The sequence below is a fragment of the Scomber scombrus genome, chromosome 1, assembly GCF_963691925.1.
Source record: "Scomber scombrus chromosome 1, fScoSco1.1, whole genome shotgun sequence".
Classification (NCBI taxonomy): domain Eukaryota; kingdom Metazoa; phylum Chordata; class Actinopteri; order Scombriformes; family Scombridae; genus Scomber; species Scomber scombrus.
In genome coordinates this window covers 36,805,123-36,817,461 of record NC_084970.1, presented here as the reverse complement: position 1 = coordinate 36,817,461, position 12,339 = coordinate 36,805,123, and the positions used below count along the sequence as shown (strand labels likewise).

Genomic DNA, 12,339 nt, shown 5'->3' with positions numbered 1-12,339 from the left:
GCCTGTGGCTCACTGCTCCAGTCTAATGAGCCATCTGGGCCTGGCGATGTACTTTGGCACTAAAGTCTCACATGTCCTAGTAGGGGTGACACTTGCGCACATGGCTGCAAACTCAATAAAAAGCATGCTGGGTGAAACGGGGTTAATAATGCTCCTACAGCAACATGCCTGCAGTGCAGCTTTGGTAACAAATGAGTAAAACTGTGATGTGTTGTGATATGACCTGACAGACACACCAGCATGTCTGAGTTGTTTACCTCTTTGCACCTGATGTATGCAAATTGGCAAATGTGTTTTATATGTTTTGGGGCTATAAATATCTCAGATATCCTGATCACAAGTAAACATCCATAAATGAGTTTTAAAGTCAACTCATTACTGCAGATGTTACCGTCTTATAATCAGGTTTAGTCTTCTTCAGTGTCACAGTAACTCAGTGACAGTTGTCTTTACATTTATGGTCAAACAGGAAGTGATAATAGATGAATCCTTCAAAAAATACAATATTATATTCAATAAATGAGTCCTTCAGCAACTCTGGCAAAGTAGTTTATTAGCTTTCCTGCAGCCGACTGAAGCCAAACAACCAACATGGAGTTAATATTATCACATCACAATCCTTAAGTTCGAATATATCCAGCAGCCAATATATCCATAGTGTACAAAGTTGTTCCAGTAGAGCCCCAGAATATGAATATGCAGAATATAAACTCTTTAGTTTTTCATGAGAGTGAACGTCAATAACCTCGGCAACATGTGCTGATGTCATCTCCTCAGCAAAGTAAGAAGACAAAGTTATCAGGGCTGCTGAAACCTGAGCTTTGTCTCACAGGCAGCATATTTACATAGGTTCACGGTTTTAGACCTTTGACCATATTTAACATTGACAAACATCATAAACTTATGTGATTATATGTACAGTTGAAACACAAATGATTTGGTGTGTAGTTGCTCTGTAAGAATAGCTATAAAAACCTGCCTTAACCAGTATTTTATCAGGAAAAACATCCTTCATAATTCTCCCCAAACCTCAATAAATCACTCATTTCTTTTAAACTTCCTTGTCAGTTTTCACAGTCACTAAATCATCAACTATATGTAAGAAAACTGTTCCTGCTTCTGTCTTTTATTTACTTTCCTCTTTTAAAATTGGCAGCACAACACATCAGAAAAATAATGATTATTAGATGTGAATGGACTCTTTCAGTGTCCGTGATATTATGTGAAAGCAGTTTTAGTCCAAGAAACAGCCACAGAGTAAGAAGTTGAGACTAAGATCCCTGAGCTATGAGACCAACCTGAGGGGACAACTGTATTAAAAGCTGAACTCTAGTCAGTGTTTGGTAATCTGACGTAGTTTCATCTCTCTTTGGATCATCTCAGTTTCTCAAAGCACTTCATAATGAGGGAGGAAAGGGTTACAGGGTGGTAATCATTGAGGTAGGGGGGTCTAGAGATTATTGGGACAAAGACAAAGGTGGACTTATTTAGGCATGAGGGAACCAAGGACTGGGCGAGGGGTTTTGAATATCATGGTGAGTATGGGGGACAAGCTGGTCTGGACTTCAGCACAACGTCTGAGCATCACAAAGCTTGCAAAAATAATAAACATTTAAAAACTGTAATCCATGGAGCAGGAACTGGAGCAGAGAGAAGTTAATAAGTGATGTAGCTATCATACGAAATGTTGAAGTTTAAGGTTTAAGGTCCATTTGTTCACGGAAACCAGTTTTGTAGCTTGTTTATTGTTCTGAAACGCAGTGTACATGCAGGAAATAACCTCAACCCTTACCTGTATATAAAGATGCTGCAGGTGGATGTCAGAGGCAGAGAACCTGGAGACAGAGGTGAGTTTGGAGCATCATGGCTTCCACACAGGTGCTCCTTCTTCAGCTGCTGCTGGTCTCGCTGGCGTCTGCGTCTCATTACTTCGGGGCGACCACAACCTTCACCTACAAAGGAAGAAACCCTGATGGAACATTTAAGGTGAGAAATGTAACTTTTAATAACATGCAACATTACATCATGTTTTACATGATTATGTGACAGAACGTCTTCATATACAGTGAATCATTTATCTCTATTACAATGATGGTTGAGTGTCTGATTATTGTCAAAGTTCACCACCTAAATTGCATATATATAAATATGTACACACACACACACACACACACACACACACACACACACACACACACACACACACACACACACATATATATATATACATATATGACGTGATTGATGTGATGTGATGGCTTTCTATAACTAAATTGTACTCTTAAGTTTTTTTAAGTTTCTTTAACCCTCCTGTTGTCCTCGAGTCAAGGAAGGAAGGAAGGGATGAAGAAGGATCGAAGGAAAGATGGAAGGCAGGAAGGCAGGAAGGAAGGAAGGAAGGAAGGAAAGAAAGATGGAAGGAAGGAGAGAGGAAGGAGGGAGGAAGGAAAGGAGGAGGGAGGAAGGAAGAAGGAAAGGAAGGAAGGACAGTGGAAAGAATGAAAGGAAGGAAAGTTAGAGGGAAGAAGGGAGGAAGGAAGGAAAGAAGGACAGAGGAAGGGAGGAAGGTAGGGGGAGGAAAGAAAGAGAGAAGGAGGGAAGGAAGAAAGAAGGAAGGGGGAAGGAAGGAGGGAAGGAAGTAGGGAGGGAGGAAAGAAGGAAGGGAGGAACAGAGGATGGAAAGGAAGGAAGGAAGGAAGGAAGGAAGGAAGGAAGGTAGGAAGGAAGGAAAGAAAGAGAGAAGGAGGGAGGAAGGACAGACGGAAGGAAAGGGTCAATTTGACCCGGGAGGACAACACAAAGGTTAAGTAGAGTGAGAAGTGCTATATAAAGTTATTTATTTATTTTAACTTTACTGTGGCTTTATTAAAAAAAAAAAAATCACCATTTTTGAAACCACAAAATGTCCCCTTCACACTGATACTGCTTATGTATGTGATATATTAACTTCTCTTGATGTTAAAAAGAAAAACCTTCATAAAATTACATTAAAGGTATTTTTTGTTAGTGTCAGCAAGTACAACCAAATGAGAACACTGAGTCCCCCGAACTATTAAGTTTGAAAGAGACCTAAAACTGATTCTGGAGCACCATCGTAGCCAAGTGGTTACAGTGCAGACCATACACCCGTAATGTCCCTGGTTCAAGTCCAGCAAGTCATCTTTGTTGCATGTCATACCTGTTTCTCTCTCCCCTTGTTTCCTGTCGGCCTCTCTGCCACCAACTGTCCATTAAAGGCAAAAAAACATCCAAAATGTAATAATTTCAAATTCACGAGTGCTATAACTGGCGTTGGTGTGTTTCCACAGGTGGACTTTCAGAACAGGGACACTTTTGACGGCTGTCAGTATTCCCATCAGTGGAGCTGTTACAACGGCGACTGTGGCACAGATGTGGAGTACCATAGAGGCGTACTCGACAGGAGCACGAACGCACCACGATATAACAACCAATGGTGTGAAACTGAAACTGTGTTGACAAAACATGTTCCCAGTGATAAACCTTTCGAAATGAGGTATGTTATGTATTTTACTCATGCTAAAACTCCTCTAGTTGCACATATATATTTTGTGGCTCTGCTTGGTTATTAGATTCAGTTCTTTAAGGGGGTTGTTTGTACACCTACCAGGGCAAACAGCTGCTGTTGGATCCCAGCACATAATGATGTCTATTGGAGACTATTGACTCATGTGGATTTGGGAACAAGATCTGACACCGGAGAGCCGAACAGATCACCAGATGTTGCCATTCTGCCTTTTCTACGGTAAGTTTCTTGCAATTAGTGTGAAACAGTATCATCCAATCATCAGAAACTGTGTGGGGAATTTGAACTTCTTTGGCACCCGCAGACACTCTGGTGGTTAAAAGGCCATGCAAGCCCAAAAACACTGAAGTGAGCGGGCTGAAAGCATCATAGCCGTCACACATTTTCACCCAAACTGTTTCTGGTGTCTGTAAACAAAAAACACACGCCATCAGAGTAAACTACAAACACATTGAATGTTAAGGGTGCTCTCACTTATTTTGACCACCTGTAAGTGGCGGAAAAAAACAAAAAAGCTATTTGCCCGTTGGGAAAAGCCACACTCGTCACAATTTTTTTTTTTTTTTTTTTTTTTTACAATTTCCTTACAATTTCCTTACCTGAACAAAAAAGTAAACTACAGTAATGTTCTTCTCTTTTTATAATGTATTTCAGTAAAAGTGTTCCTGTGATTCTGCACCTATCACTACCAGCATGTTGCTTTATACTGTTTTTCTCATTATGCACATTGTATTTCACTGTTTTTCATTTGTAGCTATATAGGCGTGCAGGTTGATTTGATCCTTTGGTTTAAAATTAATAATTTGTCTCTAACTTGTGTTAATGTGCTTATTCAAGAGTTCCTGAGAACTGCCCACGGTCATACAGGCTGATGGCCTTCGATCCTGATGGTGACACAGTCAGATGCAGATATGGAAATACGGTAGATTCAGAGTGTAGCGCATGCTACCAACCTTCAGGCTTCTTCTTAGATGAGGTTAGTTAAAACATTTATTGTACATTGTTCAGCAACAGACTGGAAGTTTGCCTCAGTAAACTTGTAAATGTTCATTTTTAGGACTCGTGCACATTACACTACCGTTACGCCAACGCCGACCCCAGTGTTTATGGATTTGAGTTGGTGGTGGAAGACTTCCCACGATACCCCATCACGCTGAGTTACTCAGACGGATCATTTTCCTCCAAGTCTCCACTGACTGTGGAGAGAAACAGGCAAACCTCCACCCCAGATCCATGGACCACCATGTCTGCAGCTACCACAATTAGCCAATGGTGGTATTGGGGGCAGTCTACTCCAACAACACCAAATACCCCACCACATGCCACCACTCCTCCCCTGAGCAAACTACCTTTGCAGTTCTCTTTTCTGGGTAAGTCAGGTTTTACTCCTCGTTGAGACACTCATGCATGTTAGAGCTCTGGCAACGTCTTAATATGTGATATTTACACAGAGCCATAGCAAGGATTTTAAATACAGTGAAGTCTCCCCTGCACTAGAAAGTTTGACCAGAAAAAGGTTTACATTTTTTGACACTATAAACTATATATAAAAATTCCTTTTACTTTGATTTGTGAAATTGGTGGAGTTCACCTTTAAGAGCAGCCAAAACAAACACATTCTGGGAAGAAATACAGTGGACATGACCTCAGTGTCCTTACCTTTGACAGCTACTGAAAGACACTTCCTGTGACATCATTGGATGCCTACGTTTGGCCATAGTGCTTAAAGCTCAGATTTCTTTCTGCTCAGAACATGTTGCACAATTTAAATTGATCTCATTTTGATCCCCAGTGGACCCACCTGCTCCCTCATGTCAGGAAGGAGAGTATTTGCCAATGTTTGTGAATCCAACACCCCAACATGGAGATCACATCCATGCAGAGGTCAACAAAGAAGTGGAGATCAGAGTGAAAGCACGAGCTACATTCTCCACGTAAGTGAGAACCAAAGTGGCAACAACACATACTAATCAATTGAAGAGATAACATCAGTATCACGAGGAAATCTGTTTTTTTTATTTGTTTTTATACAGACTACATGACATCATCATGAGTGGGCCGACGAACATCAGCAAGCACAGGAGCACGCATGACGAGTTCGTCATTAGGTGGACGGCTGTTCCAGATGACTTGGGAGAGCATTATGCAATCTGCTTTGCTGTTGAATCATTCACAGGGTGAGCCTTGGGTTCATTGCTTTTATGCTTGCATTAGTATGTGTGTATAACATTGTGTTTTAACTGTTTTACATGTTTTGCAGGTCTTTTGTAACCGCCTCTCAAAGCACAACCCATCACAGTCACCATTACCATCCCACCCCATCTTCACAGTAAGTAACCTTTCTTTGTGTTTTCTGTTTTGTAAAGTACATCTCTAATTAATAAGGCAAAATGCATTTCTCATGTTGTGACTGTGAGATGAAAATTGAAAAATTATGATTATAATAAAAGATGGAACTTATCAAGCTGCCAAGATTTAAAATAATTAAAATGTAAACTAAAAAAGAAGTAAATACTGTGTGTATCAAATGTTATAGCATCTGCATTTTCAGTGTTTCTAATTTTCAAGACTTTATAATTTTAAGAATAATTAGCTTTTCAACAGTTTTCCAACTTTAGTTAACTTAGTTACCTAAAATATACACTTTTGTAAGTTAATCTGCAATTAGGAGACAAAAAGTAACAATGAAAAATCAGCCTAATTGACTTACTGACATGCGTTAGTCCTCCCAGTCAAACTGTTTAATCAATGTTCACCAATGCTTTTCAGGTCAGGCATCTATCAATCTGAGATGAGGTGTGTTGTGGTCGACGTTACGAAGGAGCAAGGTCAGTTACACTCAACACTCATGAAGTAACTCACAAAACACTGATGTGGTTGAATATATATTGTGACAGTATATGGTGACATTACCGTCAATGCAATGGTCAACAGTATCGTCACAGAGGAAGAAACAAAGAATGCCATGACAGCACATGATGACACAGCCTCTAAGGTATAGCAACAGAAAGCATAAAGAAAACATATACATAGTGAATAAACTGAATTTATAACGGAGTGTTTTGTTAATTTTCTTTCATACTACTTAAAGCTGCATTGAGAAAAACACTAGACTCAGAGGATTGAAAATCTTGTGCTTGATGCACCTTATGATTTATAGTGTCTCCAGTGCAAAAACGTACTTTAATTTGTAGATTGGTGCAAAGACAACTTTTTAGAGTTAAATGCATCCAAAAATAAAGAAATGTTGATTGATTTTAGACATGACAAGAAGGCTTTCACTGAAAGTGTCATAGATGGAGAGAAGATTGAAACTGTCAGCGCCTACAAATATCTTGGCACTGTTTTTGACAACCAGCTTAAATGGGATGCAAATACCGAAGTGTTGGTCAAACGTGGACAGCAGAGGATTCATCTCCTTCGGATGTTGAATTCCTTTTCTGTCAGTCCGGTGATTCTCTGTCGTTTTTATCAGTCATTCATTGAAAGCTGTTTAACTTACTCTTTTATCTGCTGGTTTAATAATCTGTAACTCAAGGACAGAAATAGTCTCAACAATATCGTGAGAACCTGCTCCAAGATCATCGGACTTAAGCAGAGAGACCTAGGTTCCTTATGGGAATTACAGGTCATGAGGAAGTCACACAATATTTTGAGTACTTCCGGGCAAATCTTAAGAAATGAATTTTCATTATTGCCTTCAGGGCGTCTCTATGCCCAAACCCGCATGTAAGGGTAACCGTTTTTCCAAGTCCTTTATCCACTCTGCTGTCCGACTGCTGAACAAATCTATATGAGGTTCAGTTGTATCTGTATTTTCACTGTGCAGTTGGATACTGTAGTGCATTTATTAAAATCTTTTTGAGCTTGTATATGCTACCTCTCAATGAACTATTCATTGGACTTGGGCCTGCTGACTTTGCACACTGATTTTTCACTTTTGCACACAGCTGCCAACTCTTCTTCTTCTTTCTTCTGTTTTTTTATCTTGTTATTTATGTGTACGAGTATGTTGTGGTGTGAGCTGTCAAATGAATTGCCCTTAAAGGGATTGATAAAGTTGTCTTGAATCTTGAAGCTAATATGAAGCTTCAGCCGTTTGACTTGAGTCAAATCAAGTAGACATCTTTCAACGTTAGCCTTTTTAGTACCAAAGTCTTTTTGTTACTATATTTCAACCACAGCTCAACAGGGAAACACTATGAGGGAATTTGATGCTAAAAAGACTATAAATGTGTCAGATATCACTTGATATGACTAACTCACACTGATGAAGCCTCATATAAGCTTCACATCAACTTTTAAACGACTGGGTGGAAAAATTTGGTTTAAACAATATTTCCCTTGTTCTAGTTAAATCCAATGTGATCTGCAGTGAGTCCACAATGACAGTAGAGGTCGAGAAATCATCACTGTCTGGACTCCATGAGGATCACCTGCAGCTCAGTGATCCCACCAACACCGCCTGCAGCCTCAAACGCCACTCAAACAGCACACACGTCATCGCTGTCATCCCCCTCAACGCCTGCGGCACTCAACTCGAGGTAAAGAAGGGTCTTCGGTTTCATTACCTGCTGTTTGTAATTACTGGTGCTGCTTTGAGGATTGAATAAATAACCTTTCGCTCTGCAGGAGGATGATGACAACCTCATTTTCAAGAATGAAATCACCACGGTTGACGACCACAGCGACCTGATCACCAGGAAACATCTGCTGGAAGTGGAGTTCTACTGCCAGTACCCCAAACGGGGAAATGTGACACTGGGCTTCACTGCACACAGGAAGAGTGTCACAGTGTGGGAGAAGGGCTTCGGCACGTTCACCTACCAGTTTGAGTTCTTCCATACCAATCATTTCCGAACCATGATGGATCCAAACTCATACCCTCTGGAGTATGATGTAGGGAGCAGGATCTACATAGACATCGAGGCCTCCTCTTCAATCAACAACACTGAACTGTTTGTGGAGTCCTGCTGGGCTGCACCATATGATAACCCCAACTACCGGCCAACATACCCCATCATTGAAAATGGGTAAGCATGAGAAAACGCCCTCTAGTGGTGGCAGGGGGAAATTACAGGCTCTTTATGATAAGTTTGTACTGTCGTGGAACTTGTCATACAACGTGACATCTGCTCATCTCAACAAGTAAAGAACAAACCTAATCTATTATAGTTTCTGAAGTAAGAAAGAAATCATCTGTGATAGGTCATCCATGTCAGCCTATATCACTACAGCCAATGGCAAATAGCTACATAGAAATACATTTGCAGTGTGTCAAATATCCCCCAGACATTGGAAAGTGGGGTCTTAAGCTATAAATGATCTACTGGCACTTTATCACATCCTACTCTTTCCAAGACTTCAAGCCTTTACCTGATTAGGGCATAGGTGAGAAACCTGGTAACCACCAGACCAATTAATGTAGTAATGTGTAGAGCATTCCTCAGGACACACAGACCTATGGCGCTTTTCTACTATACAGTTCTAGCACGACTCAACTCTACTCGTTTTTTTGGGGGTTTCCACTAGGGATAGTACCTGGTACCTGGTACTTTTTTAGTATCTGCTCTGCCGAGGTTCCAAGCGAGCCGAGCCGATACTAAATGTGACGTCAACAGACTGCCGGCCTCTGATTGGTCAGAGAGTCACTGGAAGAGTCATGAGCCGTCCCACACAAGAATCAAACCCGGCATTTTTAAATACCGGCAACAGCGTTACAGCGGTTCGTTTCTCTTCTCTTGCTTTGTGTGAGACAGAAAGCCTCATACAGCAGCAAGTACACCATCGCCTCCATGTCCTCCATTGTTTATGTGTTTTGTGTCGTGTATAAAACGAAGTCACAGCAGTTTCGCGGAGACGTGCTATGACGACCCCGCCCACGTTAAGTAGGTACTTTTTTGTAATGGAATGGTTCCTGGAACCGTACCGAGCCGAGTCGAGCCCAGTCGAGTCGTGCTGGAGCTGTGTAGTGGAAAAGCGCCATTACAGAGTCAAAGCAGTGGTCATACATCAACACAACCCAAAACTCAGAACTTCTATCTTATCCAGATGTGGACAAAAGCATGAAAGAAGCAATAAACTTCCTAACAATAGCAAAGAGCACATTCCACAAAACAGCACAATTACAAGACCAAAACAGTGTACAATCATTAGACAACCTTAGAGGTCTAACTATGTGACATGAACACGTTTTAATCATGTTTCTTTTCCTTATCCTATTAGCAAATTACACAGATTCTTTTTACGCTTCGTCAACGCTGGTCCCCATAGAGCAAACACCAATTGCCCCCATGCTAACTTGAAAAAATGAATGAGTTAATCATTTAATATGTTTATTTTCTGGTCCTTTACATGACCCATCCCTCATCAAATTATTGAGCCACATTAACCAACAACAAACCAAACATCCCAGCTTGTTAACACACTATCACCCTCATCTAACAGCACAATACATCAAACATTAATATAAACCTCCCACAATGAAAATACAGCAAATACAAACACATCATACAACTCAATACAGAAATCCAAACAAAACAAAATCTGCATATGCATCCATTAGTGCCAATCACTGTATATTTGAACCAGTTCATAAACCAATAGTCTGAAATCTATGTAGAATAGAGTAGGAGGAATGTATTTGTCATTTGTTATTTTTCTCCTCCTGTCCCACACAAAAACATCAAAAAGGTTTCAATCAAAGCTCCATTTTCATTTCATCGTGTATGATGGTATAGAATGAAATTTCGTTCTCCACTTCATTCAGATCACAACATTCACAGATCCTTTTGTCTTCAATCACTCCTCTGGATCGTCCAGTTTCAATAATTGTAAAATGGATACGACTAGATCCTTTTCTCTCCTTCCTAACTCCTTTTTGTTCATTTTCGGTCCTGCACCCAGGCATTGGTGAAATGTCCGTGGGCTTTAAGGATTTGTAGTTTCTGAATTGTTGACAGGAATAAGCACTTATACAGTAAACAAGATAGTTTGTGATATCTGAGTTCGTCATTGGTGGCAGGTGTTGCGTATCACCACAAACATACACGCTACTGACAAAGGCCGATATACCTCATCTGATATCTTAATTTTGGCTTTTGGCAGATTTCGTCCACCCTTTTTTTGTCTGCGTTTGGTCCAGACTTGGTATTTATACTCCTCCACCTCCACATTTACTTTTTGGAAGTCTTTTTGGAGTGCCTTCATCATTTAAAGTGTTAACTGTAAAAAGAAAAAAATACACACAAACACACACGTTGGTAAACACACCCAATAGCATAAGCTACTAATATTCTGTCCATATATGAGCATCCATCATAAGGCTTGGAGTCACAGAGACAATGTTTCATGTCTCTTTTTGTTGCTTTGACCAGGTGTGAAGTGGACGAGACTGTTGAAATCTATTCTCCTGACCATCCGACACAATTCAAGTTCAGCATGGAGGCATTCAAGTTCATCGGACTGCATGACCAGGTGACGAATGAAGTATTTAGTTAGACTGGAGGAAATTACTGTGAAAAGTTTTGTTGATATCTCTAAAGGCTTAGAAGTGATAGTGAGTTTGGGTCCTGTGCTTATTTACTCTTTTGCTGAGTTAGATGAGAGGATCAGTACCACAGTAAAGCTCTAAAGCTCGTAAATTAACATTGATGGACATGTTGTTTTTTAATCCATTCAAACACAGAAGTATTAAAACTGCAGTTAGAGTTTTACAGGGGATTATTATTAGTAGTATTTGCTAGCTGGGTGCTTTGATCTACTAAACTTTACATTACTCCATGTTGTTTTTTGTGCAGAAACGAGTGAGATAAAATGTGTTAACTGGTATTTGTTCACTTGGAGAAACATCAGTCTATCTGCTGAGATAATGACATCATGCCCTTTTATACTCAGGTGTACATCAGCTGTTCAGTCCTGATGTGTGAAGCAGGGAACCCCAACACCAGGTGCTCACAGGGATGCATCAACTCCACACGGTCGGGCGGTCACCACCATCACCATCGCAAGAGAGAGGCTGTCATCCAGAGTGCAAGCCACTTTGTTTCCCAGGGTCCACTGCGCCTCAGGAGATCAGCAGAAGGCCTTCTAAACCCAGGTATGAGTACATGAAACAGGAAGAGTACACCTGCCTTATTTGTCTGTCTTGATTTCAAATTGTTTCTCTTTCTTCCAGACCAGACCAACCTGAATCTGAACCTGAACCTGGTCTTCATTGCTGGATGTCTTCTAGCAGCAGTTGGTATGATCAGTGCGGTGGTCATGTACAAAGCCAAAATGTCAAAAGTCAAATACGAACCTTTGCCTGCATTTGAAACCTAGGACAGTAGCGTGTATATACCAGTCCTATAGTCATTATATCTGAATTTATAAATCACTTTTGATCATGTTGTAACTGTGTAATTGACATAATATGTAGATGTCTGCCAGTCCACTAGGTGGCGTTGGCTAGAGTTATTACCTGTTGGGGGAGTCCGACATAGGATAGAAGAAGTATAGTTTATACTGAAGACTGTGAAGTAATGTGGTGACTGAGAGAGATTATAATGTGTTCGTCAAGAATAAAATAACCCCCCATTGTTCAGCAAGAATCCTCCCGTTGAGTTACTTCTCTTCTGCTATCAGATTTCGGGTGTTCATGTATCAAAAATATCATGTGAGCTGATATAATCAGGTTCACATTTGTTAAAGTTTGTCTTGAAACAATACTGACTTGTTGATATACATTAAAAGAGTGTTTTGTCACTGCCATTGCTTTCCTTCTTCATTCTTCCTGAGGTGAGGTTCTGTATATA

At 40.4% G+C, this 12,339-nt stretch overlaps 1 protein-coding gene across 1 annotated transcript; it reads left to right on the top strand.

Moving 5' to 3' along the window:
- The first annotated feature begins 1,848 nt into the window (after positions 1-1,848).
- LOC133997845 (uncharacterized) lies at positions 1,849-11,916 on the top strand. The gene is made up of 14 exons (XM_062437598.1): positions 1,849-1,986; positions 3,309-3,514; positions 3,629-3,763; positions 4,382-4,520; positions 4,602-4,914; positions 5,337-5,478; positions 5,578-5,721; positions 5,805-5,873; positions 6,314-6,372; positions 7,898-8,088; positions 8,177-8,577; positions 10,921-11,020; positions 11,441-11,627; positions 11,721-11,916. Exons 1-14 carry the CDS (start codon positions 1,864-1,866, stop codon positions 11,864-11,866), a joined length of 2,355 nt encoding a protein of 784 aa, XP_062293582.1. The 5' UTR covers positions 1,849-1,863; the 3' UTR covers positions 11,867-11,916.
- The last annotated feature ends 423 nt before the right edge of the window (positions 11,917-12,339 follow it).